Source organism: Xyrauchen texanus, chromosome 31 (assembly GCF_025860055.1).
Source record: "Xyrauchen texanus isolate HMW12.3.18 chromosome 31, RBS_HiC_50CHRs, whole genome shotgun sequence".
Taxonomy (NCBI): Eukaryota; Metazoa; Chordata; class Actinopteri; order Cypriniformes; family Catostomidae; genus Xyrauchen; species Xyrauchen texanus.
In genome coordinates this window covers 14,128,974-14,156,912 of record NC_068306.1, presented here as the reverse complement: position 1 = coordinate 14,156,912, position 27,939 = coordinate 14,128,974, and the positions used below count along the sequence as shown (strand labels likewise).

General features: G+C 40.6%; 1 protein-coding gene across 1 annotated transcript in view; it reads right to left on the bottom strand.

Moving 5' to 3' along the window:
- The window catches only part of LOC127625144 (sarcoplasmic/endoplasmic reticulum calcium ATPase 2), a 37,536-nt gene extending 13,650 nt beyond the window's left edge, over positions 1-23,886 (bottom strand). Inside the window, exons 1-6 of the mRNA XM_052100234.1 lie at positions 23,294-23,886; positions 22,329-22,346; positions 22,137-22,219; positions 18,827-18,931; positions 12,799-12,937; positions 638-718 (exon numbers count right to left, since the gene is read on the bottom strand). Coding sequence (XP_051956194.1) covers positions 638-718; positions 12,799-12,937; positions 18,827-18,931; positions 22,137-22,219; positions 22,329-22,346; positions 23,294-23,411 — 544 coding nt within the window. The 5' untranslated portion in view covers positions 23,412-23,886. The remainder of the gene's footprint in view (positions 1-637; positions 719-12,798; positions 12,938-18,826; positions 18,932-22,136; positions 22,220-22,328; positions 22,347-23,293) is intronic.
- Positions 23,887-27,939: the final 4,053 nt, after the last annotated feature.

Genomic DNA, 27,939 nt, shown 5'->3' with positions numbered 1-27,939 from the left:
GCAATAACACACTGACATAGAGATTGATGTATGCCATCATGAAATCAGAGAACCTCCCATCGAAAACTGAACACAAGTGGTCACTAGAGACACTTAAGTGATCAAGTGTAAACAGCAATGTGTCTCCCTTGACCACATGTGATTGGATTACCCAATACAAATTTTAATGCAAGGTTAAAATGGGGTCAAAGAAGCTCAATTTATATTTTCATTTTTGTCAGATTTGATACTCGATTTAAAATGTTATTTGATCGTAATCTTGTCAAGACAATTTTGCAGATTTCGTTTTTTCCCCTTTGAAGTAGATAAGAGCTGTAATTGTATGACTAGAAAATATCTGCATGGAAAAGAACATGGCCACCAAATGATCTGATTTACCATGGATGGAACTTCATATGATTTCATAGTACCAAATAAGAACACATCTTTCTATTGTGTTTCTAATGCATTTTCAATGACTGCACACAAAATCAAAAACACAGCAGTATTCAGGCTCCAAAAACAGCATTATGTAGGAAAAACTGTGGATATTCACCATACAAAGTCACATTATCTTCCCTGGTAATTAAGTGGGCACACACAGAGAAACAAATGTGTCTGAAAAGACAACTAGCAGAAGCAATGGAACTGTTCTTACCTGTTAGAATGGACTGGTCCACCCTAAGGGTCGTTGACTTAATCGACGTCAAGCGAATGTCAGCAGGAACTTTTTCACCCACTAAAAGGAAACAAAACTTGCTGTTAGTTGGAGATAATTTCAGCTAAGCATACAAGACTATGAAATGCAAATGAGGCCAACCAAAACAATGCTGCCAAGACTTTACAAATGTATGAGAACATTTATTGAACAGCAATAAAACTAGATCACTTTAATTGCAAGATAAGTGACTTGCATCTCTATGAGCAAAGCAAGTCAGGCTCCACAGCTCCAAGAGAGCTGTACTGTCAGTCTATTTGCCTCTCCATCTCTACACATCATCCTAGGTGACAGCAAAGGTGCTGCTACACTCTGAAATTGATGTTCAAAAGCCACAGTGCCAAGATAAAATCATGAGCCATCAAGAAAGCCACTGTTGGACCTGAAATATCACTTCTACAGCTAATGGCTTAACATTTGCAGAGATATTGCTGGATTGAGCTTTCAAGGTCTAAGGATGAAATCAAGGCCAAAAATAAAACTATTTCTCTCATATACAAAAAAATAAATAAAAAAAAAAGTCCAAACCACATTACCAAGGGTGTTGGGGTTTAAATTTCAACACTTTTCAAAAACCTTTTAAGACACAATTGCTAAGCAATGTGATCATGTTTAGGATAAGAACTTTAGGATGAAAAGCACTGCATTCTGCAATACACTCGTGCATTTGATATTTGAACGCCATGCAAGTTTGTGCAAAACCTGATCAATGTTAATCTGGCATTATTTGACAATGTTTCAAAGAGCATCTTGTGTGCTTCAGTGCAAGCAAGAAAATCTTACAATTTGGAAGAAAGAATTAATATGATCAACATCTTAAATGGTGCAGAATATTAAATGATTTTCAAAGTGATCTAACTGTATATTGTTCCTGCCTAGAAGAGGTTAATGCACAGCATCAAAAGCTTTGAAATGTTGTAGTTCTACTTGGTCATGGACAAAAATAGACTGCGCTTCATTTTTTCCACAAACTGAGAGGGGGGGTTAGCAATTGCTACTAGGAAAAAAAGCAAATGTAAATACTTCATTCTTTCCAAAACAAATCTCTTAATGAACAAGATGTCAGATGCATGAGCCCCTTAACACACTTGACGTTTATTAGTCTTATGAGATGGTGTACCATTAAAGCCACTACTCAACATATGTAAATGTTTGGTTTATTAAAAGATAGACAGACAATGTCGAAGACTCTTTTCACAGGATGTTATAGGAGGAAAGGACTTCAAATGACCTGAGGATACTGCCCTGGATGCATTGCATTTTTCTGGACCAAGACCAGTATGCAAGTACACCGATTGGTCTTTCTGCCTTTTTTGTTTTTAATGTGAGGCGGCATGATGGGTGGTATCAGACTAACAAGCAACACATGTCCTAAAATGGAAAAGCTATTTTGATATGAGCTTTAAATGTATGGTCAAGCTAGCAGCCAATGTAATCAGCATTTCTTAGAGATGATGGGATGGTTAGTCCAATGTAAAGACCAGTACCATGTTTAAAAAGAGGTTTGTTCATTAAGAAGCATATTTTGTGCAATACTGTATATTGCCATATAAAACATGATTAATGAGAATGTTGGCCTCAATCACGAGACATTGTGCCTTACACCTTCTTTAGTGTTCCACGTAAGAAAGTTACACGGGTATGAAACTACATGAGGTTGAGTAAATTATCATTTTGTTTTTGGACAAACGTTCCCTTTGAGTACAGTGAAGAGCACTGAATGTAGCTCTAGCAGGGCCCTGGATAATACAAATAAACATTTCCCCAATGACCCAAATTACAAAAATATACATTTAAAATGCCCCTTAACCAAACTTAGTTATGTGGAACATGAACTGGATATATTGCTAAAGTTAAAAACAAAAAGGTCATATTAACAGTCTAACCATCATTAGGTAGATAAGGAGAGAACAGCCTATAAGAACAGATATTGACATTTTTTTATTTTTAGAGCGATTTAATATTACTAATATTACTTACTAATTTATAATATCTACACTACCGACAGAAGCCTGAGGTCGGCCAAGGAACGTCGCCTTGTTGTACCAACACAAAGAGGCGCATATGCATAAACACTCACCTAAAGGATTATTAGGAACACCTGTTCAATTTCTCATTAATGCAATTATCTAATCAACCAATCACATGGCAGTTGCTTCAATGCATTTAGGGGTGTGGTCCTGGTCAAGACAATCTCCTGAACTCCAAACTGAATGTCAGAATGGGAAAGAAAGGTGATTTAAGCAATTTTGAGCGTGGCATGGTTGTTGGTGCCAGACGGGCCGGTCTGAGTATTTCACAATCTGCTCAGTTACTGGGATTTTCACGCACAACCATTTCTAGGGTTTACAAAGAATGGTGTGAAAAGGGAAAAACATCCAGTATGCGGCAGTCCTGTGGGCGAAAATGCCTTGTTGATGCTAGAGGTCAGAGGAGAATGGGCCGACTGATTCAAGCTGATAGAAGAGCAACTTTGACTGAAATAACCACTCGTTACAACCGAGGTATGCAGCAAAGCATTTGTGAAGCCACAACACGCACAACCTTGAGGCGGATGGGCTACAACAGCAGAAGACCCCACCGGGTACCACTCATCTCCACTACAAATAGGAAAAAGAGGCTACAATTTGCAAGAGCTCACCAAAATTGAACAGTTGAAGACTGGAAAAATGTTGCCTGGTCTGATGAGTCTCGATTTCTGCTGAGACATTCAGATGGTCGAGTCAGAATTTGGCGTAAAAAGAATGAGAACATGGATCCATCATGCCTTGTTACCACTGTGCAGGCTGGTGGTGGTGGTGTAATGGTGTGGGGGATGTTTTCTTGGCACACTTTAGGCCCCTTAGTGCCAATTGGGCATCGTTTAAATGCCACGGCCTACCTGAGCATTGTTTCTGACCATGTCCATCCCTTTATGGCCACCATGTACCCATCTTCTGATGGCTATTTCCAGCAGGATAATGCACCATGTCACAAAGCTCGAATCATTTCAAATTGGTTTCTTGAACATGACAATGAGTTCACTGTACTAAAATGGCCCCCACAGTCACCAGATCTCAACCCAATAGATCATCTTTGGGATGTGGTGGAACAGGAGCTTCGTGCCCTGGATGTGCATCCCACAAATCTCCATCAACTGCAAGATGCTATCCTATCAATATGGGCCAACATTTCTAAAGAATGCTTTCAGCACCTTGTTGAATCAATGCCACGTAGAATTAAGGCAGTTCTGAATGTGAAAGGGGGTCAAACACAGTATTAGTATGGTGTTCCTAATAATCCTTTAGGTGAGTGTATATATATATATATATATATAATTTATTAAAAAAAAAAATCTTATTTTTTTAGAATTGATAACCAAGCAGTAGAGCTGTTGGAAAAAGTTTTTCAGCAATGCATTGCGATCCATACTCTGAACGATTCTGAATTGATTCTCAAAAGAATCAGAATCTATTCTGAGTTCAGTTCAAATCACAGTAGAGCATTGGTGCGCACCAATGACAGATGTCGAAACAAAGACGCAAGTTAAGTGTATACAATATAAGTGCACAAACATGACTGTTTGTAGACCAGCTGTATCAAACACATGACCATTTGTGCCTGAATGAATCTACGATCCCGAAATTCTCACAAACATATATATATAAAACTCTAAACAGCAGCTCTCATGTACTCAAGCAACAAACTACTAAATTATTCCTGTTTTGCCCTTGCTTTACTGGCCAATAGAAAGAGTTACTCTGTAAAAGGCACTTTAATCCTCTAAGACAGGGGTGACCAACCCTGCTCCTGGAGAGCTACCTTCCTGCAGAGTTTAGCTCCAACACACCTGCCTGTTATTTTCAAGTAATCCTAAAGACCTCGATAAGATGGTTCAGGTGTGTTTGATTAGGGTTGGATCTAAACTCTGCATGAAGGTAGCTCTCCAGGAGCAGGGTTGGTCACCCCTGCTCTAAGAGATCAATTTTATTATTATTATTTTTATCATCATATTTATTATTTTGCAATATACAATAGTAATAATCATTAGTATCTTAATTATGCTGCCGCTGATATTTTGTTTTGTCCAAATTCTAAAAGGTAGCATATGTATCCTTCCCTGAGTAGGCAATCCCAGAATCCACCGTGATCAGCACGGTGGATTAATAAATCCAAGATGGTGGACAAAGTAAGAGATATTTATTATAAATATACTTAATCAACTAAACTTAAAAGTATCAATAAAATGGTTTAATATGATAGAAAACTGACTATTTTACCCAAAATATGCGCTATGCGCATTTATGCTCAGTATCGCATTGTTCCTCTCACGTCACGTGCATTGAAAGCAGTTGAGAGAAGAGTCTAGTCTCAAAACATCTGCAGTGATTGGTTAGTGATTGCTGTTAAAATACAATTGTGCAGCCCTAATTCACAGGGAGACTGTGAAGCCATTTTAACACCACAGTTTGGGCTAATGATATTTCCCCTCAGGATGTGAAGGGAGAAAACTAAAATATTTGTTCAAATAAATTACTATTGAAGACCATAGATGCTTGTTATGCAACAAAATTAAAATTCCAATTTTTTTTTTTTTATTTATTTTTTTTTTAAGGAAATGGTGCTTGCCCATGCAGAGGTTGTAGCCAAGATTCCACAGCACTGCTTTGGTTGATTATGTTCAAAATCAAGAGCCCACCTCAAGTCTTTGATATTCTGGTCACTAGATATGGTTCAGGTTCCCCCTAGACTGGTGGCGTAGTGGCTAAAGCACAGGGCTGTTAATCAGAAGGTCGCTGGTTCGAACCCCACAGCCACCACCATTGTGCCCTTGAGCAAGGCACTTAACTCAAGGTTGTTCCGGTGGGATTGTCCCTGTAATAAGTGCACAGTAAGTCGCTTTGGATAAAAGAGTCTACATTTACATTTATGCATTTGGCAGACTGTATTGATTTTTTCCAGCCGTTTTATCATTCGATAAAATTCTGATCACTTAGAAAATGAATACCACACCTCTCCTCAACTAGCAGCATGATTTGAGGAACAGGAGATGCACCAAATTTTAATACTTAAGGGTTAGCCATTTGAACCCCTAACCCTAAGTGCGCAATATCAAGCACCACTAATAAATTAAGTTCTTTCAACAAGCAGCAAATAGCACTCATTGACTAAGCTCATATCATCTTGGGTAAAAAAAGGCATCAAAAAACTTATTATGCAAATGTTTTAACTTTTTAACTTCTTTTTCAAAGAAAGCATTGGCAGTCTCATTTTATTTGCAATATTCTTGATTGTCTTTGGAATGTTTGCTCATACGACTCTCTCTTTGTCATCTCATTTCAAGGTCTCCTCTGAGAGCTCGTCACTTGAGGGAACCAATTGTGAAAGGCTGCAAGTGCAGCGATCGCCCAAGCACTTAAACACACAGGGACGGATTTGTTCCCTGTCTTCCAAACAACATGTAAACCGAGTCTAAAACTCTGCTGCCAATGGCCAGAACTGATACTTGCTGAGGACAAAGAGCAGAACACCTCCCCCTTTAAACATAAAGTGGCCATCTGGTTCACTGATTATTTATCTTGTCAAATCTGCTTGGCTCTTAACAGCACATCCGGTTTCTGTCCTTCATTCATACTCTTTCTATGCTTGGACACGGTGGTGGCTAAGAGACCAGTGTTTAGTAATCCTGGTCCTTGAGTACCCCAAACACTATACTCACTTTGGAGGTCACCCTTATCTAACATACCCGATTCAACTTGTCAGCTCATTAGCAGAGGCTTCATAACCAGAATTGAAAGCCAAATAATGGATATATCCAAACATGTAGCTTTGGGGGCACTCCAGGATAGGGCTGGGCAATATATAGAATATTCACAATATAAACGCAATGATTTTGCTGATGATATAAAATTAAGCTATATTGTGAATATCGCAATGATTTGAATGTGCATTCTATTTGGCCATTAAAGTTCATAAAGTGCCTCAGTAGTCTAATTTCACGATCCTTCAGTGCTGCAAAATTAATACAATTACATCAAAATGGTGATATGGTCATATGAGAGTTTAAACTGCTAAAGGCTGCAATTAAAGACAGATAAGAATGGTTTCACAATGCAGTTCACATGCACTGTGAAAGAAATGTACTGCAGGTTCAAGCATTCATGCACTTCCAAACATTAGAAACCGCTATAAGTTATTATACAAATCTACTGATGTGTCAGATAATAACTCAAGAGATGTAAGTGTTCCACCAGCTGCTGGACATTGTACAATGCCAAATACACGCTGCACTTTGTGTGAAAATAAAAGCTAGACGTAAATAGGACAGAAATATATAAGACTTTTACATAAAACAAATCTAACCTTTAATAATGATAATTTAGTATTATCATATAATAATAAACTTGACTGGGTCCACGCACATCTCAACATGTGCCCCACCGAGGGCGAGAACCACATTAGTGACCACGAGGAGGTTAACCCAACGTGACTCTACTCACCCAAGCAACTGGGCCAATCGGTTGCTTAGGAAGCCTGACTGGAGTCATTCAGCACACCCTGGATTCAAACTTGCGACTCAAGGTGTGGTAGTCAGCGTCTTTACTTGATGAGCTACCCAGGCCCCCCTAAATGTATACATTTATTACGTCTTTAAGAGTTTTCATATGCAGGGTGAAGGTAAGATGTGGTATAGTACATACAACACCTGATACTAGACACCAGACATAATTACACTAAAGATGAAGTGGTAATCCACACATAAAATGGCGAACATATTGCATTATGCGATAAAGTTAGTCTTGTTTTCGCAAAATGCTTTTACTTCAAAATTGTACATGAATGCGCCTTTGCGACAACTTTTAGCAAGAACACATGAAAATCATATCAGTTCTCATATACGGATGCATTTATCTTCCTCAAATGCATGTGGCATCAAATAAACAACAAAAAGGTCAGAAGTAATCAGAAAGTAATACAAAAGCAATAAAATTAGATTACCTTAAAAATGTAATCAGAGAGATTGTTACGGACTACAATTTTAGTCATGTTTTTTAAATTAGTACCAGATTACAATTCTGAAGTAATCTACCCAGCACTGCACATAGATTACCATAAAGCACTTAGCCTTAATGCACAAAAATGGAACCTGAGTGGCTGCAGAGCACCCTCAATTTAATTATTCCATGGACAACTCCCAGAGCTGCAATCATAGAAAAAGACAAACTATTGGCTCATTTGCAGAGAGGCACCGTAAATGAAGAACAACTGCCAGGGGCTGGGGAGACCCCTTCTGTTCCCAGAGAACACGGCGGGTCGTTCTGTCCTCCAGACTGCCTCTGATCCGCTCAGGGATGCGTGGCTGTTGTCCGTTAGAGGGTGGAGGAGTGGCCGAGGACCAAGCTACAGTGTATTGGAGAACCGGCGAGTAAGTGTTTTTTTTTCGCTTTCTCTCTCTCTCCCTCCCTCTCCGCGTTGACCTTTCCCTTTCACATTTTTTTTGGTTGGGAGGGTACTGCACTGTTACAGGGAGTACCCCCTATTTTTCATTATTGTTTCCCTCCCCCTGTCCCCTCCCAGATTCAGGAAGGCAGGGATGACCTGCCAGCAGACGGGGCATAAAGGCACGCCCTCCCCCAGGGAAAAGGAGGGGGAGGGGGTGTATGTCATGCCGGGGGCTTCCCGCCCTGTTAAAACAAGGAGGGCAGGGCCGGGGCTTATCAGGCTAATCATGCCTTTGAGTGTGATAAAAGGCCGACTGCGGACGGTGGTGCAACAGAATACGTTTTAAGGGCAGCTGTCCGTCCTGTGTGTGTGTTTGTGTCTTTTGGATTATTTCTTCATTAAACTATTATTTATATTGTTAAGCCGGTTCTCGCCACCTCCTTTCCAAGAACATATCCATGTTTCAAAGAAGGAATGAAAACATATAACTCTGACTTTGCATTTAATTTCTTAACAAATCCCTTCGAATAGATGTTTTTCTCAAAGCAGAACTGCTAAAAAAAAAAAAAAAAAAAAGGCTTAAAATGGAAGAGGATTTGCAGACAGATTTTGTTTCATTCAGTTTGGCATTAGCAGTGGTGCTCTGAAGTGTAAAGTGCTTTCATGGCAGTCTGAAAGGGGAGATGTGCACTGCTGACCAATCACTTACCACAACCACTCTGCAGATGACAGGAGATACTCCCCAGGTCCAACTGCAATCAGATGTTTGGAATTCAAGAGAGCACGATGGAATCACCTTACATGCCATCAGCTGGCACATGTATGAAGGATGGAGTTAATAAGGAGAAATGAGAGTGGCTGGGTGAGGATGTGAAGAGGTAATTTTAAAGCATAGAGAATGCCATCTTCAGCACTGTCTTGCAAGGTCATCCTTTTTTGAGAGTGAGGTAAGACATAAGCAGAAATAATGGACTAGTTTGACTCATCTTCTAAAAGAGGTATGCAAAAATACAAAAGATACAAAAATTCCAGACGCAATCTATTGGTTTATTACTTTTATTACAATTTAGCAATATGATACTGCTTTTGACAGGGTAACTGGATCCTGTGTAAAACTCACCACGACAAAGCTAAGATGTTCTTTGTTTGCGCTAGGGCATTGCTAGGGTGGGTTTAGGGTGGTTGCTTCAAAACAAAGTCAAAATAGGCCACCCAAATCTCCAAAGACATTCTGGTTACTAGATATGACTTAAGTCCCTCCTTCAAATCAAGTCGGTGCGATTCTTTCACCCGTTTCATCATTGTTAGGGTGCAAATCATATGTCTGATATCTTTAAGAGTAATAGCACACCTCTTCTGAACAAGCCACAAGATTTAACGTATCATTCATGTTCATAGCACAAATGGCATGGGAAGTTGCATGGCAAAGTAGGGTTGTCAACTGTCCAGTATTAGCTGAGACATCCCATTTTTTGGCCGGAATGCTGAAACAACAACATTCTATATGGGGGTGGATATTTTCCCATATTTTATTGAGGATACATTAGGGTTGCTCCAATACCAATATTTTAGCTTCGGTATGATACCAGCCCTGGTACCTCGGTATCGATACTAACTCAATACTTAAGCAACAAATAAAAGAAACACATACCTTTGATGAAATTACACAAACATTACTTGTCTAAAAGAACTGAATAAAGTCTAATAGATACAAATTATGTATTTTCTGTTGTCTGGATTCCATGTTAAATGATATAATTCATTATGATAAAATTGTGTTAAAATAAAATGCACAACAGAGCTTTACAGTATTAATGAAAATATTAAATGAAAAAAAGCAATCTGATTAACTGAGGCAAAAGGCTGCCATGGCTGAATCACAACATACTGATATTCAGTACACTTGTGATATTGCTTACAGATAATAATCTAATAATATAGCCATTATATTATTGTTACTATGAGTATTATTGAGACTGCTTTGAATATTACACTTTTATACAGTATTTTTCTGACGTAATGTCTTCAATTTCACGGAATCAATTGAACAGAGCTCTCATTTCAGCTGGACTTTTATTTTGAAAGATCTTTGAAGATCTCCCTGTTTGTGAAGAGTTCATTATATCAAGCTTCCAGTGACTCGCAAGCTGAAATCCCCGAGCTGCAATGAAGAAAGAGTTCACAGCCATTTATATACTCAACAGACTAATCGGTGTTCTGCAGTTTGAGACACTGCAGGAAAATCAAGCATTAGTAGTGTGTTGCATTTGTGTGTTTGTTCGTGTGCGTGCCTGTGTGTGTGAAGGAGATGACAGGGCAGAGAAGTGACTCCTATTCATACTGTGGCATGCAGCCACATCCTAGCTGCCATTTAATGATCACACTTGGCCATATAGAGGCTTCTTATTATTATTTTCAAATGGTCTTTGATTTAATCTCAAAACTCTCACACAGCTACATTTTGCTAATGGCAGCATACTTTGACATGGTACCGAAATTAACATACAAGATAATTTTACATTTTTTGGTATCACAATATTTTGTTAGTATCGGTATACAATGCAACCCTAAGATACATTCATAGATATGTCATGTAGACCTCAAAGAGAAAGGGGACCATCAGTTTTCTAACTCACTGCCATCTGCTGAATATCAGGTTGTTGACCTCTGGAAGATACATGCAGATGCTGCTGATCATGAGCTCAGAAACTATGTGCTCTGGTGTCACTCGACTGATAGTTTGCACAGCTGCTGCCTCTACACTGACACTTAACATTCCTCTCACGAGACTCCTTTTCCACCCTGCAGTCTCCTCCCTCTTTGTTTCCTTCACTCCCAATACCACCATCTTTTCACTCTAATGTTTATCCATTACTCTGTACCAGCATACATCTGGGACACAAAGGGTCAGACATTCATCCAGCTTCAAATCACCGTCTAGGGGTTGGAAAAACAGACTCTGACCTCTCTGTCCTTCACAAGGGAAAAGGAATGCAATTCTTTCTCTCTCCATCTCTGGCTGCAGCTGACAGAAGTGGCAGCAAACAGATAGGTGTTGTAGAGTGACGCAGCAGGACAAAAGTGTCCAATCACAGACAGGAACATGTTACAAAACCCTAAATGCCCTTTCCCAACAAAGGGAAGGAAGTCCGAAGAGTTATGGTTTATGCCCTGTGGGGGAAAACATGTATTTTTTCCTCCACCCCTCCTTTCTCGTTCGGCCTCTTCGAAAGAAGTTTCTTTTAAATCAAGTCTATATTCACATCCAATAATTTAATCTCTTAGATGTGTCCTTGGTAATTCCACTACCTACACAGAGGTATTGTATATGGAGTGTCTAATGTTGCATGACCCATCCGTTTACAGCACCCCTATCGACTTATGTAACAGGTACACTCACCTGGTTGTGTTACTGCAGGGAATTAGTCAGAGCTGCAAGTACATGGGCTCCAAAAAGACCCTCCAATCCCCATCCTGCTGATGAGGACTCTTCTGTACCATGTGACTCACCTCTCAGTACAGTCTAAATCCTATCAATCTAGTTTTAGCTCACACGGACTATACACCACAAAATTATTGTTGAGGTTACACAAATGCAAACAGTGTCCAGGCACAGAGACAAAAAGTGTAAATCTTTTGCTTGATTTAGTCACGGCTAATGTGACATCTCCAGATTTTCTGAAAGAGTGCAGTCCAACAGACTAAGCGGAACACTGAAATAACATTCAGGTGAATCTGGATTGCAGTACTGTAAGTAAATGCTGCCAAACATAACAACTGCCCTGTGTGTGAAATACTGAGAAGCAATAAGGAAGTCTTGTGATCTATTCCAGTGAGTGAAGAGAAATGTGGCAATTATTTGATGCAATTGATGTTTTGGTGTTTTTCATCCATGTCCGTTAGATTTAAGGCCAGGTACATTTTAGTGTACTCTAAAGTTGGTAAAACTAAGCTTTAGCATTTACATCTACAATATCTCACTCTCCACCCATAAAAATGACAAACAGAAAAAATTTACTCATCTTCTCCTAGAATAAATGTATGTCCAAAAAAACATTCTCCAGAAAGAGAACGGCCCCCTCCCCCACACCAAACTTTGTTTCAATAGGAGGAAAAAACCTCACAAAATTAAATTGTGCTTGTCAAACCTTTAAAGTAGTTTTTCCTATCTCGTACTTCCTAAGAAGTCTTCAATTGCAATATATGTGAAACATAATCTTACCCTAGACAACTGTTTGATCACACACAAAAGTTCAGAGAGTGTGTGTCACTGCAAGCCTAATCCACTGGGAAACCGACCAGTTCACACAGAAGCAATACAATCTGGATAATGGGACTGACTGCTCTATACCGGTTCCTGATTAGTTCTTGACTTTGGTGGGACTGTACATATTTTTAAATGGATAATTCACCCAAAAATGAAAATTCTGTCATCATGGTGTTATTCCAAATTTGCATGACTTTTTCTGTGGAACACGAAATGAGATTTCAAGTATAAAGTTAGCCTCAGTCACCATTAACTGAATGAAGATAACATTTTCCTTTTGTTTTCCATGGAAGTCTTCACATTGAACTTGAGGTTGAGGTTGAGTAAATGATGATTTACATTTTTGGGTGAATGATCCCTTTAACACATAGGCTTAGTTTTATATCAAGAGTTTTAATTTAGGAATGCTTACCGGCAACTTCCACAATGTCCCCGGGTACGATGTCACTGGCTTTGATCCTCTGTACGGTCTTCCTGTCCTGGCGATAGACTTTGCCCATCTCAGGCTCATACTCCTTAAGGGCCTCAATGGCATTTTCTGCATTTCTTTCCTGTGAATGCAACATGAATGAAATAAGAAATAATGCAGGGTCTTGTATGAGGATTACTCACAAAAAATTACTAATGTTCATTGTAGTAATGTTAAAGAGTAGAGGGAGAGAAAACAGATGGATTCACACAATTTAGCCCAAGACATCTCGCAATTTCCATTTCACAGTCAATCTGATTCTGAGCAGAACTGAAAGGGGACAGACACGACCAATCCCGTTCTGTATGAATGCTTTTCATTCAGACATCATTGAAGATTAGGCTTAACCAAAACTCCACAATGTAGTCACTCGCTACTTTGAAAGGATGTGGCTAAAACCATTCATTATAAAAAGTAATGTCATTACAAAGATTTTCACTCAGCAAAAGCATATAGCGCTTCCAATGATTAAGTGGTTTTGATTAGTAAAGTTAGGATTTGGTTTAGAATAAATGCATGTCTTGAAGACATTCAGGTCAGTTCAGTCAATCATTATGCTTTAACTAATTGTTTACATAAAATGCCATACAAAATAATAATAATAATAATAATACAAAAATAGTACTCAATTAAGAACAAGGAAAAAACGAATGAAGAATGGATGAAACAATACATTAATCACAGTATATAGGCACCAAGCAATAACATCTTTCTACAGCTTATACCTTGGTTGCCAAGAATGAAACTCAGTTCCTTGCTGCGGACATGTAATGGGCCTGTAAATCTTGAAACCCAACGCCATAGCAGGTGCACAGAGCAGCACTTTTTGAAATGAGGGTTGCCCTGGGCCAGCCACTGCTGTACTCCTCTCTGATTGAAAATTAGGTTGTGTAGACCAGACCATTATTAGCTCTTGTGCCTCACACATCACACCAGCCACTAAGGAAGGAATCCACCAAAACTGGGTAAGAGCTGGCAGAATAGTATGGAAAATACTTGTAACCTATAAACTGTATAAGGAAGCCTTAAAGACCCCAAGAAATGGCTTGGTGAGGGTAGTTTTAGTTCCTGTTGAAATATTTCCTTTTGTAACAGGAAATTGCGGCGCGGCATGTCGAATACCCTTTAATTTACATCACAGCCATGAGCCATGGTGCTTTGGCACTTGATTTAGTTGTTCAGAGGCATAAGGTATTTCTAATATGGGGGTGGAGACATTCTAATTCTAGAAAGCATTTTATCAGATAAAAAAAAAAAAAATGTGTATCCTGTTAAGAGCAAGATGTGTCAATGTCTTTGGTCTATTTTCCCGGCAGATATACAATAATATTGTGTGTATATCTGCTCAAATTTAAATTGTCATCTTTCAGTTGTACACTCAAAAGTTAACAGGACTTGGACTGAGTTCTTAAAGAAATCTGTCCATTTATATCCTAACATCATGCGCAAAACTGTAGCCCAAGGCATCCAACCAGAAAACTTGGCAGAGGATTCAGTCTGGGTAATAAATGGTGACAAAAATAAAATGATAGATAGAAATCTGGGACATGGGTTTCAAGGCCACTGAGAGGTGCTGGAGAAAATAGGGTCTTGGATCTACGCTGGGTTCCGCTGGGACAGCAGGACTATTTTTAGAAAACGCCACATTTTTATAACAAGGCTAACTACACTGAAATATACTATAATATTTACAATATAAGGGCATCTTGAGGAAACCTGGGCCTGTTATGTACCATCAGTAGACAAAACCTTGTGAGAAATATAGCTGGTTGAGGAGGATAGTCCAAGTAAGCCTTAAAGGGGTCATGACATGTCTTTATTATTGGAATATGTTCCTTGAGGCTCACTTATTTTTGTAAAGTTTTTGGCACAAAAAAAAAAATTTTTGTAAAACAATAATTTTGAGCAGTATGAATTTGAGTCCCGGCACACGCCCCACTAGCCCCTCAAACTCCACGAAGCACATGTTTCCCAGTACACAATGTGCGAGACGAGCTCTGGCCCTCTGAAGGAGCGTGTTGCCTCATCTCATTTGGCGGATCTGACGCTGGGGATAATAATGATAATAACGATGTCATTATGTCTCTTGCTGCATCAGGCGAGTGGTCAGTGGGTGATGCTGCCACCCCTCCCACCAGCGAGGGCAAGGAATGTGCACACGCCATTGACAGGGAGACGCTCCATGTCCTTACAAGGGCGGTCGAAGAGCTTCACCCTGACTGGTTTCCCCCAGAGGAACCTGAACCGTCTCACCTCAATGAATGGTTCCAGCAGTCCGGACGCCGTCAAATGGCAGCATCCCGCACAATTCTTCCCCGAAGTTCATTATCAAAGTCCTGGCGCGCGACCTTATACAGCGTGCTCGCGCAGTGACGCCATCCTCTTTAATGTGGATCAAGGGAAAGAAAATGGTTATGCCCAATTACCCCCTGTGGAGGAGGCGGTAGCGGCACACCTCTGCCCAGCGCTTAACATGTACATACTTCCAAACCGTGTCTACAAACATCCGCACTGGCGGGAAAAGCTTACTCAGCAGCAGAACAAGTTGGAACAGACCTCCACACAATGGTGGTGCTCCAGGGCAGAAATGAGTAATAAGGAAAAAGCTCTTTTGAAGGCTCCAGTGTCTCCAGCCGGCCTTTTTGGCGGCTCTGTGAATACGTTTGCGGAGCGTTACGTCGCGATTCAGCAGCAGTCACAGGCTATGAGACACTTTACGCCCAAACAGAGTATATCACAGCCGGTTAAGCCCTCGCTCCGTTTCGAGCCAGCACCCAACTAAAAGCCTCATACCTCCTGCCTAACAGGCACCTGCATATCAGCACGGGCAGCAAAAGCGTCCTGAGGGGCACAACCCTTTGAAGCGGAAAGCAGAGCCTGCGATTCCCGCCAGGTTTGCTACAAAAAAGGCTCGATTGGAGACACAAAACACTGTTCCCCATCTACCCACTATTGTTTGTCGGGAAAGGAATATAGTTCACAATATTGTTCAAAATGTTGTTTCTGTGTCTTGCACTCAAATAAATGCAATAAGTGCAAAAACGAATACAGCATTCATTGCAAATGCACGAGATGCTCACACATTCTCAATAAAGATCCCCTTTTTCCTCTTCAAAGCACAAACATTATGCGCAACCACTTCCCTACAGTGAGGGTCGCATCATATCATACGGTAAGCAAACCAAATTGCCCTGTGTCCCATTATGCGGATGCGTGGCAAGCCCTAACGAGTATTTCAGAATTGTGCAAAAACGATCGAACATGGTTATATGATCCAATTTTACACATCGGCCACCCCGTTTCAACGGTGTTCTGCCTTCCAAGGTTTCGTCCAAAGACGCGCAAGTGTTACGAACCGGAATACACATTCTCATCATTAAATTTGTGATCGAAATTGTGCCAAATTTTTTATTTTCTTGTTCCAAAGAAAGACTGCGGGCTTCGGCCACTCCTGGAACCGAGACATTTAAATCACGCACTTAAAAGTGCCTATTCAAAATGCTAACTCAGAAAAGGATCTTATCACATGTACGCCAACATGATTGGTTTGTGTTGATAGATCTGAAGGATGCGTACTTTCATATCCAAATTGTACGACATCACAGGATGTTTTTTGAGATTTGTGTTCGAGAGAACAGAGTATCCATTCAAAATCCTGCCCTTCGGACTGTCTTTTGCTCCTTGCACATTCACAAAGCACATCGGTGGGGTTCTAGCCCCTCTGAGACCAAGCAGCGTATGTATCTTGAACTACCTCGCCAATTGGCTGTTACTGCCGCAATCAGAGGCTTTGTTATGCTAGCACAGACTTGGAGTACTGCTTCAGCCATTCTACAGTGTCCATCTCAGTTCAAACTGGGGAGAACATTTCCAGTGAAACTTGTTTAAGAAAGCATTGGGATTTGTGGCAGCAGCATCTGCAGTCATTCCATTAGGTCTCTTACACATGAGACGTCTTCAGTGCTGGCTGAAGCGCCGTGTGCCACGACGTGCTTGGCACCAAGGATGCATGCGCATCACTAGATCCCGCCGCTGTATAGCTGCTTTAGCATCACGGAGAGCTCCAGCATTTTACCTGCGATGTATCGCGCTGATGCAAGTTTTCACGCAGTGCCTAAAGCCATCAGCTGTATGTCCCCACCCAAACATGATATAGTATTACAACACCTGTTTCTGTTAGTAATAGTCACTTAAAATATATTTTCTAAATGTTTCCTCATCACCCCCATGTTAAAAGTAATATCTGCACCGCTGCTAACGTAACTTTACACCATGCGTCATCTAATTTTTTTATTTGGCCGTTTTATATTTTGTTTACTTTAACGGCCATGCAGCCCTCTACATTGCGAGTAAATCACTTGCATATGCGAGTAAGTTTCGCACTATGCGACAAAAACGTCTGTTATTAGCTACTGGCAAGTAAATTTTAACATTTCACTCGCCAGTGAGCGAGGAGGAAAAAGCACTTGTGTCTCATTCACTTGAACTCCAAAGATCTTAGGGAACCGCATCACGGACGTCAAAACAGCAGCTCTCTTGAGAGTGGGTGAAGATGAACAACTTCTCAAGCGCTCTGATGAGCACGCCATCTACAGAGCCGTGCGCAAAACTCCCGTGATAATATAAACAAGGTATAAACGGATTCGTTTTGTGAACGCAAAGTGCTCCAGTTTCAATTTACGGCCATGTAATGTCAAATATCCATGGTCATTGTGGGTTTATTCACACAGTGTTATAACATTGCACTTTCCTTTTACTCGAATTGAACAAGTTCTCACTTAAAATCACTCCAAAATAAAAGTAATCTAAATTTAGCAATCCAACAACAAAATAAATGAAACAAAGGTAAAATTCAAGTCACTTTCAGGAGAAATATCAAAACATTGTGCAACCTCGAGTTTATCAGTCCAACATAAAATCTCTCTAAAATAAAATTAATGTTGGACTGTAAAATGGAGATTAACAGTTAAAACAGGGCTATTTTTGTTGCAGAATAATGCCCTGCAGTGCACACTTTGTTTCTTGTACATTTGTTTGTGTTTAAGAGAAGATCATTTATTAAAATATGAATGTTTTTATATTTATTTTGGGTTAATAACCCAATTAGATTTCTTGCAGCGCAGGATTACATTTCCGAGTTGAAGGTGGGAGCGGACGGTATATAGGTGGTCAGAATAGCCTGAAAAATCAGATGGGGATATCTTATTTTATTATTCAATGCAAAAAAATAAACAACTAATTTGTGTTTGATAACAATAAACATAAAATGCAACAAATATGTGCACACAGCACGTCCATCAAATTATAAAATATTTGGAGCAGGCTATGAAGCTATAAAGCTATGCTTTAGAAGAAACGCAGAGCAAAGCGTGGGCACACAGTGTCAAATTATGTGAAACTGTGACTAGAAAATTGTCAATTTAGAGTTAAGAAACCAACCTCAGGCAAGTCAGATGGACATCACTTCATTTCATAATAATAGTAAAGACAGAAAAATAAAACATTTGTGTACACTTATTGCCTACTTTTAAGTGGAAAACTAATGCAGGGTTGCAAGAACGGGAGCGGTCGGGAAGTAAATCACTGCGGGCAGAGACAGTCTGAATATGGAGAAATTTAGCAGAAGCTTTGATTTGTGGGAGTGAACAGTCCCACACAGATCTCTAGCTCATAGTAGTTAGAAGTTTCAAAGGGAACTAAAACCAGTGACACTGCCTTATCTTGCCCGTTACTTGTTTTATACCCATTTGTTCAAGTTTATTGAACATACTGTGGCAAGTGATAGAACAAAAAGTAATTGCGGTCATTGAGACTATCTAAACAAATTTGAATGTGTCAGCATCAAAGTGTTACTTTGGCCTGTGCACGCTGGTAACCTTAGAGAAGCGGTTGTATTTGCATTTGGAATGCATGTTGATCAGACATAAAAGTACAAAAAGGCAAAGCTGAAGATAAAGGGGTCCAAACTTACCTGCCAGACTCCTACAATGGCGTTGGCTATAAGAATAAGCAATATTACAAAAGGCTCCACAAATGCAGTTATGGTCTCCTCTCCCTCCTCAAACCAGGCCAATACCTATAAAAAATTTAAAAAAGATAATAAATAAAATACAAGATCCAATCCCACCCACACACTTCATTTGTGACTTTCAGGAAGTTGGCCATATGTTTGTTTGTATGCATGTTTGTTTTTAACGCCATGCCAGCTTCTATGGCTATTGCCTAATGTGTTAGGAATTCTATAAATGTTTTTTTTTTTAAATTGCGTTAGGTTTGAAGTTGGTCATATAAGGAGACATTATCAAAGACTAAATGACACCAACGAGTCTAACAGGGAGGACACCAATTGAATGCTTTAGCTCAGTTTTTGTTCCCCAGAACATCCTTCTATATTGTGAGGCTTGGCAGAAATTGTGGCTGTATGCGTGCGGTGTGTCAAAACAGAAGGTTTGTCGTCAGCAACTGCACAAGTGTGACTACATTTAATGCATGCCGCTTCTCGGAGGAGCACTACATTAAGACAAAGCATTTAATGAGCCAGCCATGTGAATTTACAGGCATGCTGACACGGTCCAGGAAGGGCCCAGTAAACACTACAGCGCAAAGTCTATTGTGTCCTCCAATTAAAACAGCTGGGCTTTCATCAATCAGACTCTATAGGCTTTAGTGTACCTGGACCACACAATAGACTTCATTTGTGAATGCAAGAAGGATTCACATGCAGGGTTGCATCAATCTAATAGGACCACATACGCACGGTGCATAAAAACAATAATGCGAGTTTGAGTACTTGAACACCTACCCACATATTCCAGAGCAGGGAAAAAAGATTAATATTATATGCAGAGCTATGAAATAAGTTTAGTTTCTGAGGGTACTCTAGGACAAGCATGCATTCTGCTCACTTGTTAAAACCCTGCCCTTGTGCGAGACCTTTCCTTTGCAGCTCGTTGTCATCAGATATGTGTCCTAAACAATGACTGATAATGTCATCTGCCTAAATTAGCACTATAAAAGTTTCGTCAAGGGTTACACAAAAGCTTGTGTGAAATGAATACCTTATATTACTAAGTACAGTTACATGTGCAGTTATAAGAGCTACAGCGGGTTATTGCGTAGTCAAACTTGAGTTTTCATCTATCTTTCCATGTATATATGACAATGCAAAATAAAATATTTGAAGGACGGACGACAAATACGCCCAGTTAAAAATCAAGTTACGCCATGCATCACCTGGTTTTCAGAGCATGCATGTGTACAATGGCAAGGCCGATTGTGGTCTGATTAACATGTATACATGCTGAACGAAGCCAAGCTACAATCACATTTTCTAGGTCTGTTAGTCAGACTACACATAAACTGGATTCAAGCGCGCATGCAATCACACTGCCTGATTGTTAGATATGCAAATACATAGGCTCATTTCTTGAAGAACAATAAAAATATTTATTGCAAAAAGAAAACATTCTTCATAACCTTTCCAAAGATAAATCTTTGTCTTTATAAACTGAATTTAGATCAAACTAATGTGTTTATTAGGATTATTATAACCTACTTTTAAAGGGATAGTTCACCCAAAAATGATAATTCTCCCATCATACCATTTCAGATGTTTATGGCTTTTTCTTCAACAGAACACACAAGACGATTTTAGGATAATACCTCAGCTCTTCTGGTCCATACAATGCATGTGAATGGTGGCTATAACTTTGAAGCTCCCAAAAGCACATAAAAAGGCAGCATAAACGTAATCCTGCATACAACTTCAGATGTTAAATCCTTGTCTTCAGAAGCAATATGATAGGTGTGGCTGAGAAAAAAAAAATCAATATTTAAATCCTTTTTTCCTTTGCCCAGTCCTGACCAGTAGGTGGTGATATGCATGAAGAGTATGAATCACCACAAAAACAAAAGAAAGTGAAAGTGGTGAGTTAGGGTCAAAAAGGATTTAAATATTGATCTGTTTCTCACCCACACCTATCATAGCAAAAATGCTACTTTCTCTGAAAAGGCTGAAGACTGATAGAATGCCAAAGTGTTCAAAGCACAATGGCCTCATCTTGTCAGAAATTCAATGCATTAAGAGATATGCCACTCATTTAAACTGATTTATAAAGGCCCTTGTGCAGAAAGCTGTGGTTGTAAATTCTAGTCGCTGTTCTTAGTCCTGATGGGATGCACGCTGCTTGAATAACACCCTCGCCACAAGAAATAACAAAGGTGAGCATTAGAATTAATTCATGAATCTCTATGAGAAGATAGTGAGGGCAAGCAAGAGACAGAAAAGACAAAGTCTTTGTATGGGTAACAGAAATCCTGAACAATACATAGGACTGTCGGAGGAGAACAACCTTCCCAGTTGCCAGTACCACTTGTGTAATGTGACAACAATGAACTCTAGCTTGAAAGATGGGAAATTAGCAGCCAATAAGAGAAGCAATCTCTTCACTATAAAATGCAGCCCCATTCGAGAGGCAGTGTTTTTCATATATTTTTCATGTAAACAAGCATGCTTTAGCAAATCCTCTGGTTCAATTATAGGAAGATAATGACAAACAGGTTGATGAATTACCAAATGGATTGTTGGGGTAGGTTAAGAAGACAGTTCAATAAAGTAATCCAACCTCCATGGTATGGCATACCATGTCCTCAGAGGGCTCTCTGAGCCATTTTGAACTTGCACGAGGCATCTCATGCCAGCAGCGAAACACAATCCAGAAGATATGTGTTAAAGACCTCATTTATGAACCACTAAGTGGACTACTGTCCATCATCACCTTGGAGCCTGATGACAAGACTGCATATTGTTACATGATTAAAATTGCATGCCGAGTGTTTATGAACCTCTCCGATATCGTTTGGCATGGTGCAAGTCTTGCATGGTGTAGGGAATGATAGTTGACCCCTGCTTTCTAAGCCTTTAACATACCACAGAGTATTAACAATATTTACCACAATTAACATAAAATCTAACCAACATTACCATACAATGAAGCCAAAATAGACCATATAACTACTTGATTAACATTGTATGGCTCAACTATTAAAATTGAATTAAACTGAAACTGCAATAGTGACATCACATGGACAATAATCACTACGTTATCAAATTCTGCTGAACAAAGATTTATGTTTACGAAACAGGCTTTGTTGATACTGCTTTGAGAGAAAAAGGAGGAAAATCAGCCTTTTAAATGCTACACCCAGCAATAAGACAGCCTACTTTATTTCAATTATATAATTTAACAGTTACACCTTTCAACCACATTGTAGGTACTTACAAAAGAAATGCAAGCTGCCAGTAGAAGAATCCTCACTAAGAGGTCCTCAAATTGCTCCACCACCAACTCCCACAGTGATTTACCTGAAGACAAAGACAAGAGAATGCATAAGTCTAGACACAAAGGTGCGAAACCCATAAAAATTAGGAAAACAATTATTATTTTATTTTTTTAAAAAGACAAAAGGATTACCCTCTTCTGCAGGCAATTCTGTGGGACACCCGAAGGTTCATAGCAAGGAGAGAGAAAATAATAAATATTAATTCCTGACATTAGATCCTTAGTTACGGTACTGTAAATCATCAACATACATTAAAGGAGTGTTCCAGGTTAAATACAATTTAAGATATATCAACAGCATGAGTGCATAATGTTGATTACTTAAAAAAATCCCTCGTTTATTAAAAAAAAATAAAAAATGCAATTACACTAAAAGCACCACAATGGATAAATAATGTGATAAAATCTAGGTTTTAGCAGTGTTACAGTGTAAAGTTGTAATATTTGATATAACTTTACACAGAGAAGGTTTGCAAGAGATTTTAGCACACTAAAATAATGTAAACACAATGTTTATGCCCTGTGGCTAAACGTTTGAAACAATGCCTATTTTAATGTTTACAGACTGGCTCCATTCGCTTCCATTATTCCTTTAACAGCGATTTTTGCAACTTTTTTTTTTATATAAATGAGTGGAGTCAAATAAATATTATTATTATTCATTTATTATTCCATTTTGGTCATCAAAATAGCAATGACGACCGAGCTTTAGTTGTATTGAACCTGGAACATTTCCTGAAGGCTTTACAGCCTGGAGGCAGAAGACAATTGATAATGATAAAAACGTCATAAGTAACAAGAAACCAGTTTTCTTTATTTACAGCTACTTAAAGCACTTATTTCAGGTCAAGTGTGTTGAATAAATCATGCTGGTGGTGAGCAGCAGTGACGTCACGCGCCTTCATTTCAGACACATGCCGGCTGTTGAAATGAATAACGCCGCATGTGCGCCTGCTTTTTTACGGGCTTAACAAGTGCTTCTCCACTCAAGCAACACTGCGAAACCACCCCATTCTCTTTGCTTTCTAGTAATGTGTACTGCCAATCCTAGATTCATCTGTTATCATTAGCCGGGGCATACTCGCTCGCTCACTCACCGTTCGGTCCCCATTTCTCGCGCTGCCGCTTGACTTGCTCCAGGTCGAGCCCCGTGCTCTCATTGACGGAGAAATTACTGTAAACTTCCTCTACGGTCTTAGTGTGTGCGTTCTCCATCGTGGACGGACTGACAGCCTGATAATGAACGGATTCTCAACCCCACCCCCAAAGGGCTTCTTCAAGCCTTTAGTCCAGAGTCCCAAAACCTTCAGACCCTCGAAAAAACGAAGTGATTAGGAATGCAATACAAACCGATGATCGCCGCGGGTAACTTTTAAATGCCGGCGTTTAATCGCCATACAATGAAAACATAAAAAGTTACAAACCCAGCCGAATTAAACAAAGATGATAAAATAAAGCATCGTAAACTCGCTGGTTGTTCTTGTTATTCGTACACTGCTAGGAAGTGGAAATCCTTGAGTACTTATGTTATGCTAGATTCACAAACGATGTCTCTGAATACTCTATCGTTCGATGGAGCCGGATCTATCCTCGTTTCATTCCCGTGAACAGCAACACATTGCCGGTGTTCGAAACTCGTTCACCATCAGCACCAATCGCGTGTCTTCGCTCGGCTGATCCGCATGCACTGCTCGAGCTGTCCGCATGTGGAATGGGCTCATTGGCTGAACGGACTCCGGAAATCCCGTTTCTTCCTTTAACTTTTCTTTTCGTCATGTCTGTCGACAATGTCATTGACCTCCCTTTGCGAGAAGCTTTGAGCGATGTCACACCAGATGAAGAACACCTCCTTGATTAAACATGCAATAAAATGTTTTTTTAACTGTCAAAAATTACACTTAACCTGGAAAGATGTTTTAAACATATGAACACCGATCAAAATATTTGCATTCTAATTAATACATTTATTGATTAAGGAAAATATAATTATGAGAAGAAATGGGCAAAACCACAAAAATAATACACAGTTGAAGCATTGCATTAAAATAAACCAAAAAGCAAAACACCAACAAAATATTTGAAGCATGAGGCAGACAAGCCTCTTGTTCGGTAGGGAAAGAAGGAAGCAGGAACCGGATTAACAATCAACAGGACTTTACTCAGGACTAAACTGAAACACACACGTGCGTGTCTGTCTCTCACTCTCTCTCGCATCCCCGGGTTCTCCTTTATCTCTCTCCCACTGATTGGACAACTCAGAGCTGGGTGTACATCCTCACGCCCCGGCCGTGCCCTCCTCCTCATCACAAAGCTCTTTCTCTAAATGCTTAATTTTTTTATTTCCCAAAATTCCCTTTTCATTTGTTATGTTGACTTGTTATTCTGTTTTTGGAAAATTTCCAAACAAAGACCAAAATTTCCTATGGACCCTTTTCATAGACTGATGATGTAATTACGCCTTATTTGGGGCGAAAAGTGTCGAATATAACTTGTCCTAAAGCTTTCAAGGCAAGCTACATCCTCCAAATTTGGCAAAGACTTTCAGAATGTTCTGACATGGGTTGCTATGTCTTTCTTTCTGATCTGGCTTATTGTATTCCCATTGCGGATGTTGAAAATCCCATAATTCCCATAGACTTCCATTGATGGAATGGAGCTACACCATAGCAATGCATATCAACCAACCAAAAAAAGACTAGCAACAAATACTGTAGCAACTAGTCAGAATATCCTAGCAACCACACATACTGTCTGCAAGGCCTGTAACATTTACACTTCAAACTTCTAAAGATTTTTTAAACAAGGCTTTGTCAAGCTAACATCAAAGGTTGTCTTAAACTTAACTTATCTAGTTATTTTTTATTATTTTTATAATTGCTGTTATTGTTTCAAATGTTACTCTTCATTCTGCGTTTGTAGTTTTTAAAGGTTATTCCATAAATCATCCACCATTTCATTTCACTGAATAAATGGGACAAAATTATTTCCTTTACCTTCCTACATTAGAATACAAGTCCTGAATTAACTGACAATACACTGTAAATAGATGTCAGAATGTGAGACAAAGAGAACCAAGAGCAGAGGAACAGTTCAAAGAATTATTTAACAATAAATTGTAACTTCAACTAGGCTGGCGAAGAGTGGAGAGCCGGCACTGCGCAGTGAGCAGATCTGTGAGGAATCCTCTGTGAAGATTCTGTTCGTAGGCGAGTGTATGTGTTGTGGTAGTCAGGAACAGATTAATGAGGAATCATCCATTGAAGAGTTATGGGTGCAGAGAACACGTGTACAGCAGACTGGAAGGTAACCACACTTCCGACACGTGGGTAAAGACGGGCAACCAAACAGATACACAATACAGGACCAACTAGGCAGATAGAGCGAGGTAATTTACTTCACACCAAACAACAATATAGCAAAGATACTGACACAACGAAGGGATTAAGTGGGCAGTGAATCAGCGGAGAACCAGGTGCTGCTAGCACGCTAATTAGTGCCATGATCAGCGTTCCCCTGGGAACAATCAGTGATCCCATGGAAACACTAATGATGCATGCCACATCTGAGAGTAATAACAAAACAAACTAGAACAAACCAACAAACTCCTCCTGGCATCCCCAGCAGAATTACCTTGCTGGAGGTGGAACTGGTCTATGAGGGCATGGTCCAGGATGTCCTGAGCTGGGACCCAACCTCTCTACTCAGGTCTATAACCCTCCCAGTCAACCAGGCACTGGAACACTCTACCCCTCCACCTAATTTTGGAGACATGAAAAACAGGGTGAATGCGATTTAGGTAACTTAAGATGGACCGCCACCGGACTAATGACCTTGGAGATGGGAAATGGCCTGATACACTTGGGACCCAGCTTACGTGAGGGGAGTCAGAGCAGAATGTCCTTAGAGGACAACCAAACCTTCTGACAGCACACATAAGCTGGGGGCTTAGTCCGGTGCCGGTCCGCCGACCTCTTAACACGAGCACCAGTCCAAATGAGGTCTTCTCTGGCGGCTTTCCAGGTGCGACGGCACCTCAGAATGAAAGCGTGACCAGACGGGACCTGAACGTCAGGCTCTTGGACAGGGAAAAGAAGGGGCTGTTAACCAAGGCTACACTGTAAAGGGGATAACCCGAAGACGACAACTACAAGGAGTTGTGGGCATACTCGACCCAGACTAAATGATCCAAGATGACAGATTACAGGCGGCCACACAGCGCAGGGTCTTTTCAAGTTCCAGATTCGTCCGCTCCACCTGCCCATTAGTCATGCAAACGGGGCATTCGGCTTTGAAATGGCGTATGTCCTGCACTAGCGATGGCCACCAGAATTGCTGTCTAATGAGTGCGAGTCACCCCTGGATGACAAGTGACATCGGCAGAGTGACTCCACTGTAAGATGTGCGCCCGAACTGATCGCAGGGGACGTGGTGTTTTGTAACGCTGACTTTAGCCTCCACCTACCAGGATACCTGTGACAGGGTGGAGAGCGGTTATACACACCTGGTCCCTTATCAGGCTAATTAAGCCTCCGAGAGGGATGAAGGCCGACTGCGGAAAGGGGTGCGACGAGAGAGAGATCGTTTACGGTCAGCTGACCGTCGTGTGTGTTTGTGTCTTTTTTTTAGGTTTCTCATTAAACAATTATTTATATTGTCAAGCCAGTTCTCGCCTCCTTGCCTGTCTAAATCCCTTTACACTGGTGCCGAAACCCGGGAAGGAGGAGGGATGCCCGTCACGGAGTCCTCGACGCTGCTGTCCAACTAGGGGAGCGCCGCTGCCGTCCGCTGGGGGACGGAGTATCCCGACCGCCTGGACGCGGGGAATGGCCGCCGTCCGCAAGGCGAGTGGGGACTGGACTCCATGACTGCCTGGAGCGATGGAGCCGCTGCCAAGGGCGGAGGAGTGCCCTGCCATCCCCCAGAAATGCGGAGGGGTCGAGAGGACCGCCGTCCACGAGAGGAGGAGGGAAGCGACTCCCCGACTGCCTGGAGCTGTAGGGCCGCTGCCAGGGGTGGAGGAGTGTCCCCACGAGTCACCGGTAACACAGAGGGGCATTCTGTCTGTCAGGGGTTTTTTATCTCTCTCTCCTCTCTCTCTCGCTCTCTCTCTCTCATTGCTGATCCGCGTTGGCCTTTTTCATCTCTTTTAAATTTTACAGTGTTTTTTTGGGGGGTACTACACTGTTACAGGAAGCCCCCCATTTTAATTATTTATGTTTCCCTCCCCTTGTCCCCTTCCTCATCCAGGTAGACGGGGATGACCTGCCGGCAGACGGGGCGGAAGGCACGCCCCTCCCCAGGGAAAGGGGGGGGGGGGGGTGTACGTCATGCCGGGGGCTCCCCATCCGGAGAGAACAGAGGTGAGCACAGCGAGCTGTGACGTCGCAGTAAAGCTCCAGGGCGGAGCGAAGCATAGTTTCAAGACAAGAGCAGAGGAACAGTTCAAAGGATTAATTTAATGTAAATACAACTGGGCTGGCAAAGAGTGAAGAAACCAGCACCGGCTATAAAGAAATAACAAAACAAAAAGTTCAAACTGACAAACTCACCGGAACTGTGATAAAAAATATATGAAACAGCTAAATTAGTTTTGCCAAGGCTAGGTTGTCATGGAGATAAGAAGGTGCATTCCATGTCTTCTAAACATTAATGTACACTAACATCCCTTGGTACCATTAAAGTTGATTTAGCTCATGGAAATAAAAATGGCAATCAGCATAATCTGACAGCTCAGATATATTCT